Source organism: Ranitomeya variabilis, chromosome 6, assembly GCF_051348905.1.
Source record: "Ranitomeya variabilis isolate aRanVar5 chromosome 6, aRanVar5.hap1, whole genome shotgun sequence".
NCBI lineage: Eukaryota > Metazoa > Chordata > Amphibia > Anura > Dendrobatidae > Ranitomeya > Ranitomeya variabilis.
Window position 1 is genome coordinate 38,277,899 of NC_135237.1, and position 23,839 is coordinate 38,301,737.

At 43.3% G+C, this 23,839-nt stretch overlaps 1 protein-coding gene across 1 annotated transcript in view; it reads left to right on the forward strand.

The window, feature by feature from the left end:
• Positions 1-21,817, forward strand: part of NMT2 (N-myristoyltransferase 2) — a 48,569-nt gene extending 26,752 nt beyond the window's left edge. The window contains exons 2-13 of the mRNA XM_077268247.1: positions 837-972; positions 5,151-5,189; positions 6,034-6,178; positions 7,185-7,303; positions 7,676-7,767; positions 10,559-10,675; positions 10,853-11,023; positions 16,316-16,424; positions 17,511-17,681; positions 17,917-18,084; positions 19,504-19,641; positions 20,773-21,817. Of these exons, the coding sequence (XP_077124362.1) occupies positions 837-972; positions 5,151-5,189; positions 6,034-6,178; positions 7,185-7,303; positions 7,676-7,767; positions 10,559-10,675; positions 10,853-11,023; positions 16,316-16,424; positions 17,511-17,681; positions 17,917-18,084; positions 19,504-19,641; positions 20,773-20,793 (1,426 nt within the window). The 3' untranslated portion in view covers positions 20,794-21,817. The remainder of the gene's footprint in view (positions 1-836; positions 973-5,150; positions 5,190-6,033; positions 6,179-7,184; positions 7,304-7,675; positions 7,768-10,558; positions 10,676-10,852; positions 11,024-16,315; positions 16,425-17,510; positions 17,682-17,916; positions 18,085-19,503; positions 19,642-20,772) is intronic.
• The last annotated feature ends 2,022 nt before the right edge of the window (positions 21,818-23,839 follow it).

Genomic DNA, 23,839 nt, shown 5'->3' on the forward strand with positions numbered 1-23,839 from the left:
GGTTAGGGAGAAAAGAACAAATTTAGACTTGCCTTCGTGGCCGCAAATGGATTTTCATTCACCTTACCGTATATAAATGAAGCTCTGGGCTGATGCTGGCTAGTGAGTCAGGAGGACATGGCTAGTGAGTTAGGAGGCCACCATATTCATTAAATGGCAGGACAACAGGCCTACTTGTAAGAGCGTTTTACATTATGGCTGGACATATTTCAGAAGCTAAGTAGCCGTTGTGCTTACAACTGTTTAATCTCATATAGGGCTTGAATTTTGCTTTAAGAGACTGACGTCGACATTTAAATGTCACAATCCTGGTGAGGCGTGTGTTCTGGCATCGGTTGTTCCATCATTTGCTGTAATGCAATCGCGGTGTGCCGATGTATTTTCAAGGCAGCTGGGGGACTATTGAATGTTCTTGTCTCCACCTTCTTGGTACACCTATTATTCTTATTAAGTTTGGTATCGCCATAATCGCACTGACCTGAAGAATTCATTATACCGCACAATGAACAGTGTAAAATGGAAACAAAGAACACAAAGGCAGAATTGTGTTTTGTTTTTTTTTACATTTTTCCATGCAATAATGAAAATTGTCTCATATGGAAAGGAGTTAAAGGGTGGCTGTATTTTATTATTTTTTTGACACACCGTAGTGTTGTTTTGATCTGTGGGTTTCCATATGGTGTGCCCCTTTTTTCGTACAGCAGAACATGTTCTAAAACTCCGTAAACTGCACTCTCGGGTCTCCGAGGGATGCTGATCAAATATAGTAATTTTTTTTTTTTTTTTACTGCATTGTAAAAATACTTAATTTAATCATCACATTTCTATTGGAATAGAAGTCCATCCGGGGATCTCGGGGCTAAAAAGAAGAAGAAAAAACAAAAGCGAAAAAAGGAAAAGCCAAATTCTGGGGGCACCAAGTCCGACTCTGCATCCGATTCTCAAGAAATTCGGACACAACAGCCTTCAAAGGTAAGTAGCTCTCTCGTGAATTCCAAAGGTCAAAATCTTGTGGTGACCAGTTACATTTACATAGGGGTGTAGATTTTCTCCTCTCGCAATCACATAAGTTTCCTCCAGATCCTGAACTTTTAACCACCACCGCAAAAGTTTGTAAACTGACGGGAATGTTTCTGATCTCCTTTCATCTGATTTATGACTTCATCAAAGTTCAGGTCAACTTTCATGTGGTCTTTAGTCATAAATAAGCACAGAGGAGTTCACAAAAAAGATAGATAAAAGGGAAACAAACTCTCCACCAGAAAAGGGCTCACTGATTTGTTCACAGTTAACTCATTCTGCAGCCTAACAGGAATGGGTCTTGTCTTTGAGGAGAAGACATCAGCCGTTTTTAAACATTTTTTTATTTAATTTATTTATGTTTATTTTTTTGCAACCCCTATAATTGCTGCATAGTGGATAATCGCACTGGCAGCGTCGCTGCCTCCATTGAACATATGATCTCTTGGTGCCTCCCAGGAATCGCTCCGCCAGTGATGAATAGCCATAAAAGGATGTGTTTTCCCCCCTGTAACTGGGACTACTATGGATGCCCCAGTAACAGTAGAAGACTGCAAAAAAAATAATTAAAAAAATAAAACGTAAATGACTTCCAGAGATCTTTTATGACGTTACTAGTGGGAGGCATCTTAAACCTAATGTAAAAAAAAAAAAAAATAGAGAAGATTTTGCTAAAAATGTATTAAAAAAAACAAAACAAAAAGTATTTTGGTATTATCGAAAAGTGAATGTCTGGCGATTGTTGGATTTTTTTTTTTTTACTTTTCCCTATGATCTACTTATGTAATTTTTGATTTGAATATGAATTTTAGTATAAATGGCATAAGTATCTCATCCAGAGCCGTCCCCTGCCCGGACATTAACCAGCGCAGATGCTTCCAAATGTGAATGTGTTAGCCTGAAAGAGGACTGTCCATGTCATAGAGTGATGGCATATATTTAGGATGATTGCTGGGGGCGCAACTCGTGGGACATCCACTGATTCCTTAGTGATGTGTTCCCTTCTATTATTTGTCCTGCACTTCTGCATTCCCAGTGGACTGCTCCCTCCCATCTTCCCCAGTAGTCACAGCAGTGACACAACACTTCCCCGGTGGTCATGGCAGTGCCTCCGTTACAGACACACTTCCCGGTGGTCACAGCAGTGCTTCCCTTACAGACACACTTCCCGGTGGTCACAGCAGTGCCTCCCTTACAGACACACTTCCCGGTGGTCACAGCAGTGCCTCCGTTACAGACACACTTCCCGGTGGTCACAGTAGTGCCTCCGTTACAGACACACTTCCCCGGTGGTCACAGCAGTGCCTCCGTTACAGACACACTTCCCCGGTGGTCACAGTAGTGCCTCCATTACAGACACACTTCCCCGGTGGTCACAGTAGTGCCTCTGTTACAGACACACTTCCCCGGTGGTCACAGTAGTGCCTCCGTTACAGACACACTTCCCCGGTGGTCACAGTAGTGCCTCCGTTACAGACACACTTCCCCGGTGGTCACAGTAGTGCCTCCGTTACAGACACACTTCCCCGGTGGTCACAGTAGTGCCTCCGTTACAGACACACTTCCCCGGTGGTCACAGTAGTGCCTCCGTTACAGACACACTTCCCGGTGGTCACAGTAGTGCCTCCGTTACAGACACACTTCCCCGGTGGTCACAGTAGTGCCTCCGTTACAGACACACTTCCCTGGTGGTCACAGCAGTGCCTCCCTTACAGACACACTTCCCGGTGGTCACAGCAGTGCCTCCGTTACAGACACACTTCCCCGGTGGTCACAGCAGTGCCTCCCTTACAGACACACTTCCCGGTGGTCACAGCAGTGCCTCCGTTACAGACACACTTCCCTGGTGGTCACAGCAGTGCCTCCCTTACAGACACACTTCCCGGTGGTCACAGTAGTGCCTCCGTTACAGACACACTTCCCCGGTGGTCACAGTAGTGCCTCCGTTACAGACACACTTCCCTGGTGGTCACAGCAGTGCCTCCCTTACAGACACACTTCCCGGTGGTCACAGCAGTGCCTCCCTTACAGACACACTTCCCCAGTAGACGTCTTCTTTTCCACTAGTGTCCCCATCCTCTATATCATCAGCTTGCTCCCCCATATTCACACTAGTGACATGGTGATTGCTTATGGAGCTAATGGTCGCTCCATTGAGCGCTACCTTATGTCTGTGGTCAGGGCAGTGACGGATTGCACCTCTCTGCCATCTTTTCACCATGTATCAGCATAAATAAACCCATGTGAGTATGATGTAAGTAAGAAAAGCAGAATATCAGGAGCTATTTTCCACCTGTCCCTAGTACTGACTGTACAAATAATGGCTCCAGGGTGTGAAATAAGCAAAAAGCCCGACATCTCTGTATTTATATTTCCTATGCGCCGATCCACTGACAGACAGAAATGCGTTGTGTACCTTTGCTGTGAATAATTTATTTCCATTGGTTTCTAGTAGCAGCTGCGTTACACGGGGTCACGGGGGACAAGTTAGGTAAACAGATTATTTGTATAGAGAACACTGGGGCGTGCTTCATCCAGGCCGGGGTCGAGTATCTGACATTTAGGCATTTGTTAGTATGGGGCATTAATATTTGATATTGCAGCTTTATTGTATTTCAGTACTTCATGTATTTACGTCTGCATGATTATAGAATATCAGTAGCTGATTGTGTCCCCCCTGCAGCGCCCTGTGCAGCTCACTGGTGCCCACCCTGTATTGGGGGGTGGTAATCTGCGGTATTCCTTTTAGGCAGCCGTGGGGTCTCCCGTGGGTTACTGTGGGCAGAGCATGGTGGTCAGTGAAGGAGGAAGCTGTTATTAGGCGGCATCCACACTGTTGTATAATGTGCATCAGAGGAATACGGGGGTCGTACGGGGTACAGACCAAAAGACACTCCGCAAATTGTCAGAATCAAAATTTTAGAGTTGAGCAAAAAGATTTACCTTATCCTGGTACAGCGGCCATGTAAGTAGTCCATGAGCACCAGACGAGAGCCCTGCAAACATCCTCTTACCTGACGGCACCTTCTAGTCCTTTTCTGACTGGCAGGCCCGGTGTGAAGGCATACATGGGTTGGAACAGGCTTACTAATCAGAAGAGGCCCTGGGAATGCCGGGTAGTAGGAGGAGGCTTCTAGGGCTTTGGTCTCGTGGCCATAGAATACCGATAGTGTAAATCTTCTACAACTCTGGAAACAGCTGCTGCATGTTACTGGACTGTACTGCACTTCCTTCTCTGACATCACTTCCTGCTTTGCAGTCATTGGCTGAAGCTGCACTTCCCTCACTGACATCACTTCCTGCTTTGCAGTTATTGGCTGAAGCTACGCTTCCCTCACTGGCATCACTTCTTGCCTTGCAGTCATTGGCTGAAGCTGCACGTCCTTCATTGACATCACTTCCTGTTTTTCCGTTATTGGCTGAAGCTACGCTTCCCTCACTGACTTTACTTCCTGCCTTGCAGTTATTGGCTGAAGTTACACTTCCATCACTGACATCACTTCCTGCATTGCAGTTATTGGCTGAAGCTGCACTTCCCTCACTGACATCACTTCCTGCCTTGCAGTTATTGGCTGAAGCTGCACTTCCCTCACTGACATCACTTCCTGCCTTGCAGTTATTGGCTGAAGCTGCACTTCCCTCACTGACATCACTTCCTGCCTTGCAGTTATTGGCTGAAGCTACAATTCCCTCACTGACATCACTTCCTGCCTTACAGTTATTGGCTGAAGTTACACTTTCCTCACTGACATCACTTCCTGCTTTGCAGTTATTGGCTGAAGCTGCACTTTTCCTCTGACATCATTTCCTGCTTTGCAGTTATTGGCTGAAGCTGCACTACCTTTGTCTGACATCACTTTGTGCTCTACATGCCCCCCTGTACGTAATAGTGCCAATGTTAAGAACTTCACAGTATTTTTGCCTAATTTTCTTCATTTTGGCTAAAGCATTGGTGCGGGTGCTGATACTTATTACAGATGGTTAGGGGGGGATGAGGTTCCTGTTACAGAAGGCTGCTTCCCAGCCAGAGATCATTTTTCTAAAGTCTGTGAGAAATGGGGATGTCTCTTGATGAAAAATATAAAATAATTATTTTTTTTGTTGTTGTTTTTTTTTTCAATTATTTCAAGATGGGACAGGACAGAATCAAAGAAGAGGAGGATATCATGGTGAGTTTTGTTGTTTTTATATATTTTGTTAATAAACGAAATAACTCCTCTTATGTTCGATTTTTGCCAAATTTTCCCACTGCTGATATAATAAAGGGGTTATTAACAATGTTCATCACATATGAACAGACTAGGTGATAAATATATGATCACCAAGGCTCAGCCAGTGGAAACCCCACTGATTTCGAGAACACGGTCCAAAAGTCTATCGTGTGAATTGAGTAGTCGTGCACATGTGAGCCCCCCTGCATTCATTGTCTATGAACAATCCCTTTAATTCCCTCCAATGAATCAGGGGCATAGGCAAAATTCACTGATGCAACCACTTTCTCCAAATAATAATAATGTTACCAGTTCAAAAGTGACCAGTTTTTGTTCTCATTTCATTCCTGCAGTTCTCCTGAGTTTTCCGTTTTGTGATTTATTTATTTCCCCTACTTCCCCCGCCCCCCAAATATATGAGCCTTTTTATTTAGTGCTAATTTTTATGGCTTTTACCAAGGGAATATTACTCACAGGTTCCTTGGGGGCGTGTGTTTAGGCTCCTCTATTCTGTGAGCACCGCCCCCTTAGGAAAAAAAAAGGCACTTAATAAAATGCCCATATCTCTGGAACTGTATGGCACATTTAAAAAAAACAAACAAACAAACAAACAAAATACTCAGGGGAGCAGCCGGAATAAAGTAAGAGCAAAAGATATAGCGTCTGGCTCTACAAATTAATTTGACAGCCCTGAACCCCACCAACGATTGCTTGCATCATAGTGTCACATTAGTGCCGTATGTATCGGGTGTACTATTACTGTGCGGATCTGTGTTCATCCGCATTCCCTTTTTTATCCCAGAACCCCGCTATTCCAATGCAAAAGCTCCAGGACATTCAGAGAGCCATGGAGCTACTTTCCGCCTGCCAGGGACCAGCGAAGAACCTTGACGAGGCAAGCAAACGTAAATACCAGTTTTGGGATACACAGCCAGTACCGAAACTTAGTAAGTTGTCACCAGGGGACTCCCTATTCATCCAGTGCTTGTCGTTGTGTGTTTTACATACATTCACGTGTGATATTGAAGGACCATTATATAGATGAGATCTATTTAAAAAAAAAAAAAAGTACCTTTAGTTGTATCACTTCTCCGGAAATTTTGTCTTCCTTTTTTAATTTGGCATTGGAAATAGTGAGTACGGAGATTTGGGGACAATCACAAGCGCTTCTCTTTGAACTCTATGGGGCTTATTTATCAAGCAAAATTTGCATTGAAAACCTATTTTTCATTACTTACACCATATTTATTATGTGCTTTAGACACTTTCTGTATCTTGTCTGACAAGGGGCATGGATTACTGAGAAGGTCCTTGACCAGACATGTAACACTGGTGCAAATTTCTGGCAGAAACATAGCCAACAAATAGGTGGTAAAATACTCCAGATTTATCAAAATGCAGGATGATAAATGATATGATATGATATGATAAATCTGACTGTCTAGTCTAAGTTTATTCTGTTTTAAGAATTGGACAGAATTGATAAATATGCTCCTAAGTGTCCGGAGGATTCTTGGATTACTCTTTAGCCGAAAGTACAATATGTTGTCTGGATTCCATGCTGTACATTGCAAATTTCACCTTGCTAGTACTCTAATGATGTGCGAAATTACAACTGGTAGGAAATGTTTGGTTTATCCACCACATAGGAAAACTTAACCTGTGACTGCAAAATCAGACTACATTGGTGTTGTTTGTAGTCTGTTACCATGGCGATGCCTTGTCCTGGATTCTAACTGTAAACACAAATGTTGTGGTGTTCCTATTTGTTTACACAGGTGGATAAGTTTGGGTTTATAACAGAACGTAAGTTTTACGGTGGAATATATATCCTTTACTAAAATATACTTCACACCGCTGAGAACATTTGCCATAGGATGGAGTTGAGGATAGAATCATTTACATTGTGGATCTGCATATTTTGTCCTCTAATTCCCGCACTTTTCACTTTAGACGAAATTGTAACTTGTCACGGTCCGATCGAACCCGACAAGGACAACATCCGCCAGGAGCCATACTCTCTGCCTCAGGGTTTCATGTGGGACACGTTGGACCTGAGCAACGCTGAGGTGGTAAGTCACCAGCTCCTGGGTCCCTGCATTGATTGATGTAGCTGTGCCCCTTTTGTCATATACAGCATATATAGGAGTACAGAGGGGTTGTCCAGTACTTGGATATCCTTAGGGTAGGTCATCAATATCAGGTTAGTGTGGGGTCTTACATAGGGCGCCAGAAGGCGACTAAAATGGTCTCAAAAATATTGTCAAGCCCCTAAGTTCTTAGAATTTGGAACCTTTTTGCTGTCTGCAACCATCGGTTCCAGATTTTCACCATGTATTATGTTTAGGAAAGCCGGTTATTCCTTATTATATCCTTGATTCAACATCTATGACCAGGCTTGGTAGTAACGGTGATCTTTCTCTCGTCGTGTGTCCTCCATGCAGCTGAAAGAACTTTACACTTTGCTGAATGAGAATTACGTAGAAGACGATGACAACATGTTCCGCTTTGACTATTCCCCGGAGTTTTTACAATGGTGAGTAGCCTGGGTTTCTATGAGAATGAGCTTTAGGTTCTCCTTCACAGATTAATTTGTTTTTCCCCTGAAAATGGTGTTATATGCAGCGCTGTTTATCCCCTCAAATGGATGGATACCCTGGCAGATGTCACTGAGCCCCCAGTGTAAGTCATTGGGGTCTGTTTGGCACCTCCTGGTGTCCATCATGTTACGTATCTATCATACCTTTTTGGCTTTGAAGAGCAGGGTCTGTCTGATATCCCCCTATTTGTAGAATTGGAGACTGAACATGAAGAAAGTGAGTAATGACCCTTTAAATGTAAACGAAAGGACATTAACCCTCTTGACGACGTCCATCGTACATCTTTGCGGACCATATTCTTGGATTGGGCTCAAGAGATGCGTTATATAAGTCAATATTCTGTCAATTTCTAAGTCCATAGTATAAATTGCGTTTTTAATTTTGCATTACAAACTGCATTTTTTTTATCTGCAGGTGTCAATGCCATAACACACAATAACAATGTGCTCTAATTATTGCTTTTTTTGCGCATTTTTTAAATCAATTTTCCCTTTATTTGCTGCATTTTTAGTTGAGTTGAAGTAGCATCTGGGCTTCATCCAAGATTATCAGTTTTATAATAGACTGCTGTACTATGTTAGTAGAGAAGTGATCTAAGGTTCACTAGGGGGACTTTAAAAAAAAAAAAAAGAAAACGAGGAAAAAATACACATATTTAAAGTTTGGATCACCTGCCATTTTCCTGAAACATGGATAACAAAAAAAAACAAAAAAAAAACAACAAATTTGGAATACCTAAGTCTATGACTTTTAACTTTCGAAACTAATAAAATATCATATTTATTACTCCTGGTGAATGCCGAAGTAAAAAAATGATCTAATTTCAGAATCCCTGTATTTTGGTCATTTTGACTCCCCAAAAGAATGGAATGAAAAGAGATCAGAATGTTGTGTGAACACCAATAAAAACCAGGATTCGTGCCAAAAGATTAGCCCTCTATAGAGTGAAAAATAAAGGTGTTACGGACACAAAACTATAAAGGGAATATCCGGGACTTTGGGAGAAACAAAGAAGGTGCCTGTGAAGATCTGAGGTTGGGAGTTGTAATAAACACACAGGCAGGTTAATAGTGCAACAATTTTTTGTTCCTTACCTCCTATTTTTTTTATTCCTTACGTCCTTGGTTTTAGAGGAACTCCAGGTAGATGTCCAAAATACAAGTTCCATTGACCCTGTACAAGGCGATACCCACTGTCTACCAGCTTTTGGTTGACCTACGGCTTTTGTATCTCCCACCAGTATAGTCTGTAGTTACAGTCCATTCTCCTCCAGACTATAGACACCACAACCATAGCACATGTCTCCAGCTGGAAACAGTCCTTAAGATAGTTCCTCAAATCCTGACGACCGATACCATGACCGTAGCACTTGTATCCATCTCCAGCAAATGCACAAGATGGTGCAAATGAAAGTGTCACCCTTCTGCTAGCTAGTTGGGTTTTAGAGCCTCTGTAACTTCAGGGCATCCAGGGCCAACTACCCCAACCAGTAACACCCCGCTTTTGGTCAGCACCCACAGAGAGTAGGTAGCGGTAACCTGGGTGTCCCAACCTAGATTCTCCAAGCGTCTTTGTGGGTTCAGTGATGGGCAGATCTGTATTCCACCAGATGGAGCCATGGTTCCCTTGGGCTTTTTCTGAAGAGACACTCCGCAGAGGGAGCCAGCAACTTTATACCCACAGCTTCTATTCGGATCATTCTTCCACAGGATTGGGGGAAGGTGGGGGAGGTAATCCTTTATTGTTCGATTGTTCAATTAACTTGAATATTTGTGTTGATTAGTAAACTGCAGGGGGCTGATGCAATACGTAATCAGTAGGTATTCATGAATTAGCATACAACACGAGTCGACTTATAGGCTCATATGAAACAATGGCTCAATCGAGGCCTCTGAGACACTAACAAGGGTAATGGACTGATTGCTTTACCTTATTACCGATCTCGTGTCTGGCCTTATGTATACATAAAATCCAGTCTGCACATCATCCTCTGCTTACTGTCACTGAATGGAAACATCGATTCCCGAGGCTGAACATTTTCCAGGATAGATTTGTGCACCTTAAACTGAAAAGCAAGCAAATCTCTAATAAAACACAATACTAGGATCGACACAACCGGTGCTCCGCTCTGGAAAAAGTCTGCATCCCTTAGAGCCGTTGACTCCGCTCTACATCCATTAGTTCAATAGTCTTTAGTCTGTGGCCAGCTCCTCACAGTGCCTAAGCACTAGCAGGCAAGTAGTTGGTACTCACCTGCCTGTTGTGCACCACGCCGTTCTTCCCTGGCATAGAGAGGTCACAGATCGCTCTTGCCAGCGATTCAGCTGCCTCTGCTGACGTCATGTCGACAGAGTAGCGGATTCTTCTCCACTCTGTCGACAAGGCTGGACTTCCGACGTCATTCTGATTGACAGCTGGATTCCCGCTGCCTAACTGGGGGAGCCGGCTGTCAATCCGAATGACGTCTGAAGTCATGCCCCGTCGACAGAGCAGGGCAGAAAAGAAGCCGCCATTCTGTCAATGTGACATCAGCACAGGCAGCTGAATCGCTGGCAAGAGCAGTCTGTTACCTCTTTGTGTCGGGGAAGATCGGCAATGTGCGCAACTGTTAGGTAACTAGCAACTACCTGCCTGTTTGATGCCTCTTTCAATCTCTGTGTAATCCATTGACAACGAAAGACGATGTACGGCAGGTAGATCACTGACGGTAATACCTGTGTGTTACAGGGCGCTGCGTCCTCCAGGCTGGCTGTCTCAGTGGCATTGCGGTGTCAGAGTGTCTTCTAACAAGAAATTAGTCGGTTTTATAAGTGCTGTTCCAGCGACTATCCGTATTTATGACAAGTAAGTGTTAGTGTTCTTATATTAATCTGCTGACTGTACTGCTTGATAAAATACGTGTCGCTGTACTGTACTGCCTTTAGTGGGGGGACGCTGGGGGTTTAGTGGGGTCATGGTGGGGGGATGCTGAGAAATGCTGCTGTCGATGATGTAAACGATCTTTCTGCCGGTTTGTTGCAGTGAAAAGAAAATGGTAGAAATCAATTTCCTTTGTGTCCATAAAAAGCTGCGATCAAAGCGTGTGGCTCCAGTTCTCATCCGAGAGATAACCCGGAGAGTGAACCTGGAGGGTATATTCCAAGCCGTTTACACAGCAGGGGTTGTGCTACCAAAGCCCGTGTCGACATGCAGGTACAGTATGCATTGCCTATGTGATTTCTGCCTGTACTGTGTATGCAGGTATATACTATCTCCGGATGCCATGTTTCATGTCACCAGTACTTGGCATTAAAGGAGTATTCCCATCTCCAATATTCCATCCCATCCCAATATATGTAGTAGGTGTAATAATAACAATAATATTAGCTAATACCTCAAATTAGAAATTTTGCATAGTTCTTCTGATTCTCTATGTTGCTTACCCCATGGGCAGGGCATTGCAGTAGCTTAGGTATCCATGGATACAACCAGTAACAACTAGCTAACTCACTATATGAGAGGAGGTAACCATGGATACCTAAGCTACTGCAATGCACATGGTGTAAGCAACATAGTGAATCAGAAGAACTATACTACATTTCTAATCGGGGGTATTTGCTAATATTATTAATTATTATTACACCTACTACATATTAAGTAGCATGGAGATGGAAATACCACTTTATTACACTCAGTGAATTTAATGGGAGAAGGCCTTCACTAATGAGCATATTGTGTGTGTGTATTCTAAAGAATTTCTTTAGAAATTTTAGAATTTTTTTTTTAAACTACCACGCCTACTATACTAACAGTGTAGTGCTGTATGTTGAAAAAATAAATAAATAAAATCCTAATATAATAATGATGCCATTTGTGCCTAAAAAGTTGAATCGACCCAAACAAAGTTTTAACAGATTTTTATTTTAAGGGTTTCTCTCTGTAATGTCATAAACAGAAATCAGTAGTACAAGCACATATAAGAAACTTTGTCATTTGTTTTAGCAGAGAATTATTTCTCCATTTCTTCTCCTCCTCCCCACCTCCTGAGCTCACCATCCATTCTAAAAAAAAAACTGGTAAAATCTGTATTGCTCAAGACATTATGGGCTGCCAGCTCACCGAGGAATCAAAATACAGATATAAAATGAGAGGGAAAGAAGAGGGGACCAGAGTGAGGGAAAGGAGTAGGAAGATGGTGCTGGAATCACATATACACTGCTCACTACTACAATATAATGTCCTCCATGCTGCTGTTTCTGGACATGTGCTACATAGAAAGGAAGAATTCCTCATGTCTGTGTGTGCTGTGTATGGGAGACATCATAGCAGCTAGTCTATAGCCACTAGCTTAGAGACAGCTCAGAAATGAAGGATACGAAACATGTAGTGGCCAGAAATTGTTGTTCGTCATGTGCACACTCAGGACGGCTTATTCTGAAAATATACCTGAAATTACAGGTGCATTTTAAGAATGTTTTATCTATTTTTTGGTTAGGCCATCATTGTTAGATTGTGGATCCGGCTCTCTCTCTCCGTTTAAAGGCGCCACAGCACTCCTAAAGGCCCACACAAGGCCTTTAATAATGTTAAGACTATTTCTAAGTTTCCTAACTTTTTTCGGACAGTGTAAGGCTTTTGTAATAATTATAGGGAATAACTCAGGAGACTCTTTGCGTGGAACAAGACAACTACAGGACACAGTTTTATAAGTGGTAAAGTCTATATTATCACACGGTGATTCAAACAGGTGCAGAGAGAAACTCAAGTCCACAACACTTGGTGCAAATATTAAATGCAGCTTAGCAGTCTATAGGAAACTTCAGAGGAAAATGCAATCAAGCAGAAAGTCTATGAAATACAGTTATTCTTGAGGATACTTGACATGAATAAATCCTTGCCTTAGTCCAGACACAGATAGATATGCTTATTAGGCAGTTCAAATCATATCTTAGCTCAACCAGGGAGGCCTGGGTAATAGTCACAGGTTTTGCAGAGCAGCAACAGCTTACATGTCCAGCAAATGCAGATGGAAGTAAACACGAACAGCAGATGAAGGAGGATTACTGGAAACATGTGTATGCAGCAGGAACTCAGAGCAGAGTAGCAGGATCACCACACAGGTTGACAGGAGCTGGTGTATAGCCAGGGAGTAATCAGAGGTCAGGAGCTGGATGCAAGGCAAAATACCCTAGCACAGACTGAAGGCTGGGGTGGAGTTTTATAGCAGGAAGACCCAAGTGCACATGAGACCAAAGACGCCATCTTGGAAAAGGGCAGTAATGCACAAAAGGTAAAAAATGTTCAGAGTCCTGACAGCTTTATACAGTTGTATCTGTATTATAGTCACAAGCTGCATTCACTCTAAAGACTTTAGAGCTGAAATCTACACCTGGGTTATTTGTGGATGTAACAAAATGTAAAATAAAAACCCGTACGATATAGGAGCTAAGCTGTTTGGGATGTCTCTAAAAACAAGTCTGTTAATTGTTTCCGGTGATGTCCATAAATTCAGTTTTGAGAAATGATGCGGTGAAAGTATTGAACACATTAAAAACAGAGAAGGGCAGAAAGCTGTGGAAAGTCCTGACACCAGCTGATATCTACCAGTGAGTTGTCTCAAGACCTTCACAACCTTATTGTTGCAAAAAATACTGATGGTTACAGAAGAATTCCTAAAGTACAGAAGGTTCCAGTGAGCACTGTTGGGGCCATAGAATATAATTTCACCATAAACCAGCCACAGCCAGGTGCTCACTCCAAGATTTCAGACAGATGAGTGAAAAGAATTATCAGAAGAGTTGTCCAAGAGCCAAGGACCACCTGTAGAAAGCTACACAGAGATCTGGAATCAGCAGCTACAACTGTTTCAAAGTGCTCACAGTTAAGTGCCAGAAAAATACCCTTCCTATAAAACGTAAATCTTAATTGGTATACATTAAAAATACCCCTTTTAAATAAAATAGAAATATATTTATATTGTTAAAGACCTTCAATCCAAATAGGATCAATAATACAGACAATCACCCCTATAGAGATAAACCCAAAAAAGTGCATATTATTGTAAGTTCCACTTGCCCTGTGGCAGGTGAAAGTGTGGTTCATAGTTGTAGGGTTGATGTCCCCTTTGTATTTTCATGTGACATCAAGTCAAGCAGTGTCTATAAGACACCTCTCCATTACTAACCCCACAGTCATATTGTCAGTAAAGAACACCCAGAATAAAGTCCTTTATTTGAAATAAAAATACACACCGTTTTACAAATTTATTTAAAAATAGCAAGCACTGTTATACTCACCTAACACCCATTTCATTGAAGCCCTTGTCTCCTGTAAAAAAAATAAAAAACAACCATATCCTTCACCTGTTCGACATACTGTCCATGTCTGTGATAATTGTTTTTCAACCTGCACAGTGCCAAGATGCGACTGTACAGGCTGAGAACAACTGGGATAATGAGCTGCTCGCCAGTGACTAGCGGTAACATCATCGAGGTTATCACGGGTCTCTGAGACTGCTTTCTCGCACACTTCAGTGTGAGCTGGGCCAATGAACTTTGGTGACCTCAGTGAAATCACCACCAGCACCGTGAGAAAAAGTCTCGGTGAGTTTACCGTAAGAAAATTTCTCACGGTGAACTGCGATGAACTCTGGAGGTTTCTCCATACAGGAGGCGTCTTGAAGATTCATCACCAACAAAGGCTTTAGTACGAAGTATTAAATATCAGTAAGCGTGTTCAATACTTTTTCCCGGTGTCATTTCTCATTATTACACATAATAATAATTTATGGACATCTGTGGATGATTTATCTGCCTGTGTGGATTGGATGGGTTGTTACCGACATCTGGTGAGAATTTCATGTCAATAGCACCTTTAGAAATAGATTTACTTAGAAAACTGGTGACTTGTTCAATACTTATTTCAATTGCTGTATGCATATAATAAATATTTTTATTTCTGGCTCTTCAGTTTCCATTTTTATTTTGCCCAGTTCCTGTGCATTTTGAGATATTTTTTTGGGAGAAGCCACCTTTCCTTGTAAAGCCACAAGTGCGAAAGCAAAACTCCATCTAAACAAAAAATAATTCCTTAATTCTAAAGGGATGATCTGCAAATATTATGTGTAGCTGGCGGGGGCGAGCCTGTAAAGAGTGGAAGCCTTTCCTGTGTGCCGATTATTGCTTGTTTGCACATTCATGGGAACCTGTCACAGAAAGCAGCAGTGATGGAAAAATGCTCATACAAAGGACCTTTATATGGTGGAGAAAAAAACCGTGCTGCCAAATTTCTTTTCATACGGTCTCCGGCATTACATATGAGGCCATAATTTCCTATATACAATGAGTGTAGGCTATATACGGCACGCTAAGTCTTTTATTCAGCGCAGATTTTTCAATAAATCACATCCATACATTTATATATCCATATATTTTGTGTACCAGTTGACCTACAGCGCAGATTATTACGTCTGCAGCAGGTCAATCCTGTGTATGGATTTTACCCTTCGCGATGGAACGGCTGAAATTTGCACCAATTCCGCAGCAAAATCTGCAGGTATCACACACGGATTTTTCTGCAGATATGCAGCCGTAACGATGGAAGAGCCTCATAAATTGCCTTATACCTAGCATGCCCCCGCCTCATTTTTGGATACATCCATGCAGGACGTATCCGTTAAAAATTCACTAAAATGTGCAGATTCTGCTGCAATTACCACTGCAAAAATGCTGCAGATTTCACCCCCTTTGCATCAGGGGATAATTTCGACAGGTCGTGCAGCGATGACGTGACGTACATCATTCACACGACCTTTGCAATCAATCGCTGCCACATGAGACCTCTTCGGTAAGTGATTGTCTGCAGTGGTCACGTGAACGATGGATGTGGAAATAGCGATGCAACATGGCTTTGCAGAATTTAGCATTTCCTCTAGGGTTAGTTATAGTAAGATACTGTTAAATGTATTGGTTTCTATGGGCTGTACAGTACACTGCCTTTATTTACAGCACAGACTTGTTTTAGGTCCCAGCAGGAAACATAAAGCAGATAGAGGATTAATTGGCGGCGTATGGGATTGGTCCCCGCTAATCCCTATTTCTGGATTCATTGGTGTTTTAGTCGCCTCATTATTTGGATAAAGAGCCGCGTACCCGCTCCCCCGCCGGGGTCTGTAGATCCAATTTTCTGCCATTTCTGTTTTTCACTGTTGGCCTTTGTGTGGTTCACAAATAACCCTTGGGCCTGGGCTCAGTGTACCGATGCCGTATGCTTCGGGGGGTAGGGGGGTCACGGTTTGGCAATGGAGACGTTTCTAAAAGTAGATTTCAGACGAAAAGGAAAACTTTGTATGCGGAAGTCGTCCTGAGATACAAAGAGCGTGTTTTACCAAGAGTGTGCCTGAAATGAGAATCTAGGGCTTGTGCCGCCCGCCTCGGCGTCTCCGCAGGTTAACCTCCGCCATGCTGGTACAGGGGAGCGATAATCATAGATTTTTTTTTCCTGCAGGTACTGGCATCGCTCCCTGAACCCTAGAAAACTGGTAGAGGTGAAGTTCTCGCACCTTAGTCGGAATATGACGTTACAGAGGACGATGAAGCTGTACAGACTGCCAGATGTAAGTAGCCACAGCTTGTTCTACTTCCACCGGTAACCACCCTGGAGATCATATTGGATCAATTTTCAAGTGCTTAGCCCCTTCCCAACATAGGAAGTACTGATCTGTCCTATGTCGGATGCTCCTATATGGACCAGGCTCTGGAGCTGAGCCTGCACCGGACACAGAGGGGGCTGGCTGTGTCATACACATAGGATAAAATATAACTTTTAATAGGTTATATGGACCGGCTCACACAAAGCATTCCTCTAGGTCCACCTGAAGTCCGGCACTGGTTAGAAACATTAGCGTATACATAGACAAATGGCTTACCACGCAAAACACCTGCTCACCACCGATCAGACCTTACGCTTTCTACTTCCTGGTATGTCCCACATCCTTCTGGGGGGCTACATATATCACAAAGGCTGCAGTCTGATTAAAGCAAACTCTGAGGAGAGGTCTCACTTAATATTGGGAGGTGTTCTGTACTCTGCACCCAATTCCTGTAACACTCCCGTAACAGAACCTTCAAAGCCTCGATGGCAAGGATCAATACGACACGTGGACAAATAACAAAAACAGGAGAGGTCTCACCCGAAACATAGCGAGTACTTCAATAGTTACGGTCTTCCTCCTCCCAGTTTCCGTAGTGGACACTCTCCCCCTTCTCCTGACGCGTTTCATCACTCGGGGTTAATGCGACCATGTCACTAAAGAAGTTGCCTTCACGACCATTCTCTTGGCTTTGCCATATTTCTAAATTACGGTAAATGTCACAGTCGGCCAACCCCCGGCCAGTCCAGGTATTTGATGCGTTATTTTTGTGCTTGCGAGAATACTTGATTTGCAGTTGTGCACTCTTATGTGGGATTCATAAACCTTGGAGAAAGTGGCATTTAGTGATTTTGGAGAATCCACTTTAGATATCCAGTTACGGTAGTTATTAGTTGTGATGAACTATTTACATTGTTCTTATTACATTAGTTTACTGCACAAAAGCCGCAATTGTGTAAATTTTTTTTGAAAAAAAAAACAAAAAACTAAATTTGCAATGAGGGTCAAATAATTTTGATAATTTTTTTTTTTTACCGTCCTAATAATAAGGCTACAAAGACTGCCGGGCTAAGACCAATGGAGAAGAAGGACATCCCGATGGTCCAGCAGTTATTAAACAGCTACCTGAGTCAGTTCCACCTCTCTCCGGTCATGGACGAAGAGGAGATTTTACATTGGTTTTTCCCTCAGGACAGCATCATTGATACGTTTGTGGTGGAGGTAAGTGTCTGTTCCGTCAGTCAATCGTCTCGGTGCCAGGATCAGATCTTATCAAGGGAGAGGGTTCACCACTTGTAGCCCTGACCGCTACCGTCCCTATGAAGACCCCTGGGACCATCACTGTCTTGTAGGTCCTGTCCTAATAGAAACTTGAGCGGATTTCTTCCATAAAATGCCATAAACATCTAGGGAATACCCGGTTGACCTCTTCCCTGTGTCCACCCTTTCTTCGCAGAGCTCTCCAGGCGTATTGACGGACTTCTTCAGTTTTTACACGTTACCTTCCACGGTCATGCATCATCCGGTGCACAAAACTCTCAAAGCCGCTTATTCCTTCTATAACGTCCACACGGAGACACCCCTGCTGGACTTAATGAACGATGCACTGATAATCGCCAAATTAGTAAGTGGATTTTCCGCTATTTTTTTTTCCCCTCTTACTGAGTGTGTTCTTTAATAATTATCGCTGCAAGGAGAATCCAGCAAACACTTAATGTCAAACGCTAATCACGTGAATCCTAAAAATTGCAAATATTTTTATCGGAATTTTGCAATGTTCACCATTAACATCAGTGATTTGACTGCACTGTGGGAGTGTGCCCTAAGGGGGCTGCCATGTATCGACCCATTCATTGCTCAGGCCCTTCTATAAAACAAATGTGGGAATTCGGCAGGGACAATTTTTGATTTGACCAGTGGATATAAGATTTCTGTATATTGTTGACTTTGAGTTAGATGGAGTCTTAAGGGGGGGTCTGATTTATGATCTCTGAGGGGCCGTCCATTCGGACCGTCACTAATCAGACCCCAGGGGTCTCAAATGTTTCAGTATGAATGAAGGGTTTTTGAGCATGTGCAACCACTGTCAATAGGAGTGATGGTCGCACATGCTCAGTAATGCTTTCTTAAAACAGGGGACTTTAAGACCCCTGTTCTTTTAATTGGTTGGGGTCCTGGCACATGGATGCCTATCTATCCTGTGAACAAGTGATACATGTTGTCTTTAGGACGAGTTCCAAATTCTGCTGGTTTCCTGGTGCCAGAATGGGGTCGTCTTCAGCAAGTGATGGCTTCTTGCAAGGTCTTCACTTAAAGGGGCTGTCCACTACTAGGGCAAACCCTTCGTGATCAAATGTTTGACCTCATAAAATAATAAAGCCTATAGTCGTCTCCCGTGCTGGCACCATTCCTGCAGTGTCGGTAGTCGCTCTACTCGAGGTTCGCGTGCGGTGTTGTGACACATGAGCCTGGCCGCCAGTCAGCACTGGCGTCACAGTCTACGTCTCCGGACAAATCGAACGTGAAGAGGAAGGTCGGGCTGCAGAAGATCCCGGCTTCCTCTTCATGTTCGATTTGTCCGAAGGCGAAGACAGTGACGCCAACGTTAATTGGGCACCGATGTCACAACACCACATGCGAGCCCCGGGGAGAGTGCTGACACCGCGGGTACGGCACCGGAGGCGAGTATAAACTTTATTTTATTGCGGTGTGAGAAGTTGTCCAAGTAGTGGACAACTTCTTCGATGATGGCCAGTTGTCTGTCCTCTGGGGCAGCCACCAATCCTAAGACTGAAGGGGGCGCTACATCCTCTTCATGGGGGGTTCCCGGATATCAGAAAACCAACGATTATTACATGATGACAGATCTTACTGATATGGGATTGTGGGTTTATGAGGCACATCTTGGGTCAGGAAAAGGACTTCTTACAAGTCAGGGATAAGTCTTGATTATGGCCGTAGAAACTTAGGAGGAAAAAAGTGTAAAAACTGCATTGTGTGAATTCTAATCGAATTGTTCAACTTATTCCCGTTTCTCGTGCAGAAAGGGTTTGATGTTTTCAACGCTCTAGATCTGATGGAAAACAAAACTTTCTTGGAAAAACTAAAGTTTGGCATAGGAGATGGCAATCTGCAATACTACTTGTTCAACTGGAGATGCCCAGCTATGGAGTCTGAAAAGGTGAGAATAGACCTACAATGGGCAGGAACATCTCACCCGGAGGCTGAGATCCAGGGAGACGCTTGGTGGGATCTTCGCACTATGGAATACCCTTAGCGGTTCCCATCTTGCCTCTGAATTTTAGGAGATAAGGTCACAATCTTTTTGCTTTCAAGGTTCAAGGAACCCAAAAAATGACTGTTTTCCTAGAAGCATTTATTTCACCTTTCCTTCTCACATACTGACCTCAGACAATTAAAATAGGTTTAGGGAGAAGGGACAGGGCTGTATCACTGGCTAGGTAGTAATTAAAGGGGTATACCACCATTAAATCAGTGTTAAAGAATGATCTAGTGAAGAATGACATTTACATAGTTTGGCGCCACCTGGTGTTCAAAGTTTATGGCATTATTCACGTCCACCTACTGAGCCGAGTGCTGGCGGTCACACATGCTCAGTTCACTGTCTCCACAGCTAGGTGACTACAAAGTGATCCACATACACCACAGACCAGCTTTCTGTTAGTCTCTGAAGTAGCATAGCCGTGTGGCTCAAAAGACTTATTCTGCGGGTGAAGTAACAAAATGGCTTTATTGTTAACTTCCAGAGGGGGAAGAGGACTAATTCTGTTCAAAGCTTTGCCCCCAGGAGCTTAGGGAACATATGAAAGCAAATGAAAACGTTTTTTTTTGCTAGAAACACTAGATTGCTATAAAAGTTAGTATCGGCCTTTCCATACAAGATGTCAGAGGTGACAGGAGTCCAGTTCTGTTCAGTGTGTGCCTCTAGGAGCACAGATTACCAGCGGAACATGAAGGCAAAATAATGATGCAAAACCCTTATGTTAGAAACATAGTAAATTACTATAAAACAAGTGCTAACTGCCTTTCACGACCATTATGAGCTGCCAGAGGTGGAAGGAGTTCAATTTTGTCCAGTGAGTGGCCTTATGAACACAGATTAGCAGCAGAACATAGGAGATACATGAAAGCAAATTAATGATACAAAATCCTTATGCTAGAAACATTAGTAAATTACTTTAAAACAGCTGTGAACTGCCTTTTAAAATGATCAGCTGCCAGAAGTGGAAGGAGACCAATTCTGCCTATTGAGAATTATCTGTATTTTGCTAACTTTTTAATTCTTTTTCAGGTCGGCCTGGTGTTACAGTAAACTCCACCATAGTAGACCGCCTCAGTCATTCGACGCATGGGTCAGGAGCTGCTCTTCAGGAGAGTCAAGCACAAAGTGAAGCAGTTGCTGGAGCCGCCAGGTGGTGTGGGGGAAACGAAGCAGCGACCTGGACAGCTTTGCCACCACACAGACATTATACAGCGTCGTCGTCGTCCTCTCCTCCTGGCGCAAATCCTTTTATTTACAGAACTAAAACCAACAAGAAAAATCTACCCCACAGAGAGAAAACTACGGAAGCACACATTCCTCTAAGCTTGGGAAGATCTAACTTTTCAAGGACATGACAGATCATGTGATCTTCTTTTCATCATCATTTTTTTTTTTTTAGTTTTTTTTTTTATATATACGGATCGGACTGCGGATTGCATGTGAAATAAACTTTTCAGATTTGGCAATGCTCCGTCGAATGCAGCATCTAAAACCATGTGGTTATCAGAGGGCCAAAAATAAGTTATGTACAATGGATCTCTGGCCAATTTTTGCCCAGGTGCCTGTAAGATGATTAGTTCCCTTCCCATTTTTTTTTTTATTTTTTATTTTTTTGCTTTTAAAGCTTTATTTTGTGTCATTTTAATACCGGAAATCAGTCGCCGGCGGGGAACGGTCAGTCCGAGGAAAAGATCGCAGGATCTCTTTAATTGGGAAAACGAAAATCATGTGTTTGTGATAGAAGAATGAGTAGATACACGGGCGAGCTAGTGTGATGTCATAGTGAATCCGATAAGAACATTCATGGTGTGATCGCAGTGTCGCCTTCTCATGCACTTCCCCTGCAAAAGTATTACTTCCTTTCAGAGCTTTAAGTAAAGCGTATTTGAAATAAATAATGTCACTTTTGTCATATATTCCTATGTCAAACCACGTGTCGGATCATGATCTCTGACTATGTCCCCATGACAACCCTTCCTTTCCCCATGTTAAGGCAGTGGTTTTTCTTTGGGTATCATAAAAGCCAAACACATCTGGGTTGAGAAAAAATAAATAAAGCTGGATTCTAATTGGTAACAATGAGGTTCTGATTCCCAGATAAGATGGTCAGGAAGTGTTATCATGGGGTCACAGAATGGCTTGTGGATCCTGTGAACCCGTGCGGTCTGATCCGCAGGCAGCGTGAATCAGACACTGTGTATGAGTTCAGTGTTGTAAGTTTTACTCTGGAACGCCGCTGCAGTGCTCATCTAATCCTAATAGCGTGCAATATACATACTGTTAGGATTCGGCTCTGCTTTTCGATTTCAGCAATAATCGCATACTTGAGGCCACATGCCAACTAGATTCGCATTCGCTGCTCTCAATAGCACGCTGTGCGAAGGGGATGAGAATATAGTCGGCATCTGACTGCAAATATGGAAATCACATAATGGCAGGGACTTGATGAATGGTAAAACCTAAGAGGAGCTGAATCCTAACAGTGTGTATATTGAAAGATTACTTCAAGTTTCAACAAATATGACAGCTTAAAAAAAATAATGAATGAAAGGGCAATGGGTAAGCAGTAGTGATAAGTGAACGTGCTCGGCTAAGGTGTTATCTAAGCATGCTCATGGGCTAACTGTCTTCAGTGTAGGGTCCCCGAGGCTGCATGTCTCACTACTGTTCCGACAGCTGAGGAATTGCCTAATAAACAGGTAATCCCTGCATATGTTGCAGCTATCAAACAGCCCAAGAGACATGCAGGCGTGACGTCTCAAACATATTATTCAAGCACACCGGAATCACTCGGTTAACACCTGAGCATGCTCAGAGAACACCTTATCCCAGCACGACCGCTCAACACTAGTAAACAGCTTGCATGGTTGGGTCATGTTTGTGGCACATAACTATCATGGGTGACACACATCCATGACAAATGTGTCTGATAAGCGGTAAGGTTCATAATCTGGTGCAGTTTTCTCCAAATGAAGACTCCTGCTCTCTACATAAGGTGTCCTGCATATGGTGAGGTTCAGAAATGTGCTTAAAGGGAACCTGTCACCCCCAAAATCGATGGTGAGGTAAGCTCACCGTCATCAGGGGCTTATCTACAGCATTCTGTAATGTTGTAGATCAGAGGTGTCAAACTGCATTCCTCGAGGGCCGCCAACAGGTCATGTTTTCAGGATTTCCTTGTATTGCACAGGTGATAATTTAATCACCTGCACAGAATGATTCCAGCACCTTGTGGAATGCTAAGGAAATCCTGGAAACATGACCTGTTGGCGGCCCTCGAGGAATGCAGTTTGACACCTCTGGTGTAGATAAGCCTCCGATGTAACCTGAAAGAGGAGGGAGAAAAAGAGGTTAGATTATACTCACCCAGGGGTGGTCCCGCTCCGATGGGCGTCGCGGTCTGGTACAGTGCCTCCCATCTTCATTCCATGACGTCCCCTTCTGGTCTTCACGCCACGTCTCCGGCGCAGGCGTACTTTGTCTGCCCTGTTGAGGGCAGAGCAAAGTACTGCAGTGCGCAGGCGCCGGAGAGGTCAGAGAGGCTCCCGGCGCACTGCAGTACTTTGCTATGCCCTTCACAGGGCAGACAAGGTACGCCTGCGCCGGGAGCCTCTCTGACCTCTCCGGCGCCTGCGCACTGCAGTACTTTGCTCTGCCCTCAACAGGGCAGACAAAGTACGCCTGCGCCGGAGACGCGGCGTGAAGACCAGAAGGGGACGTCATGGAATGAAGATGGGAGGCGCCGGAGCGGACCGCAGTGGGACCGCCCCTGGGTGAGTATAATATAACCTCTTTTTCTCCCTCCTCTTTCAGGTTACATCGGAGGCTTATCTACAGCATTACAAAATGCTGTAGATAAGCCCCTGATGCCGGTGAGCTTACCTCACCAGCCATTTTGGGGGTGACAGGTTCCCTTTAAGAGACCAAATTTTACAACATTCTGAAACGCACAGCATTCAACAACAGTTTGTCAGGTGTAAAAAATGCTGTATAGTAAGAATGATTGATTAAAAAAAATTGAAGTATTAATTGATAAAAATAAACTAATGAAATAAAAAATGAATGAACACAACAGAAAGTTCCTTAAAAAAAAACC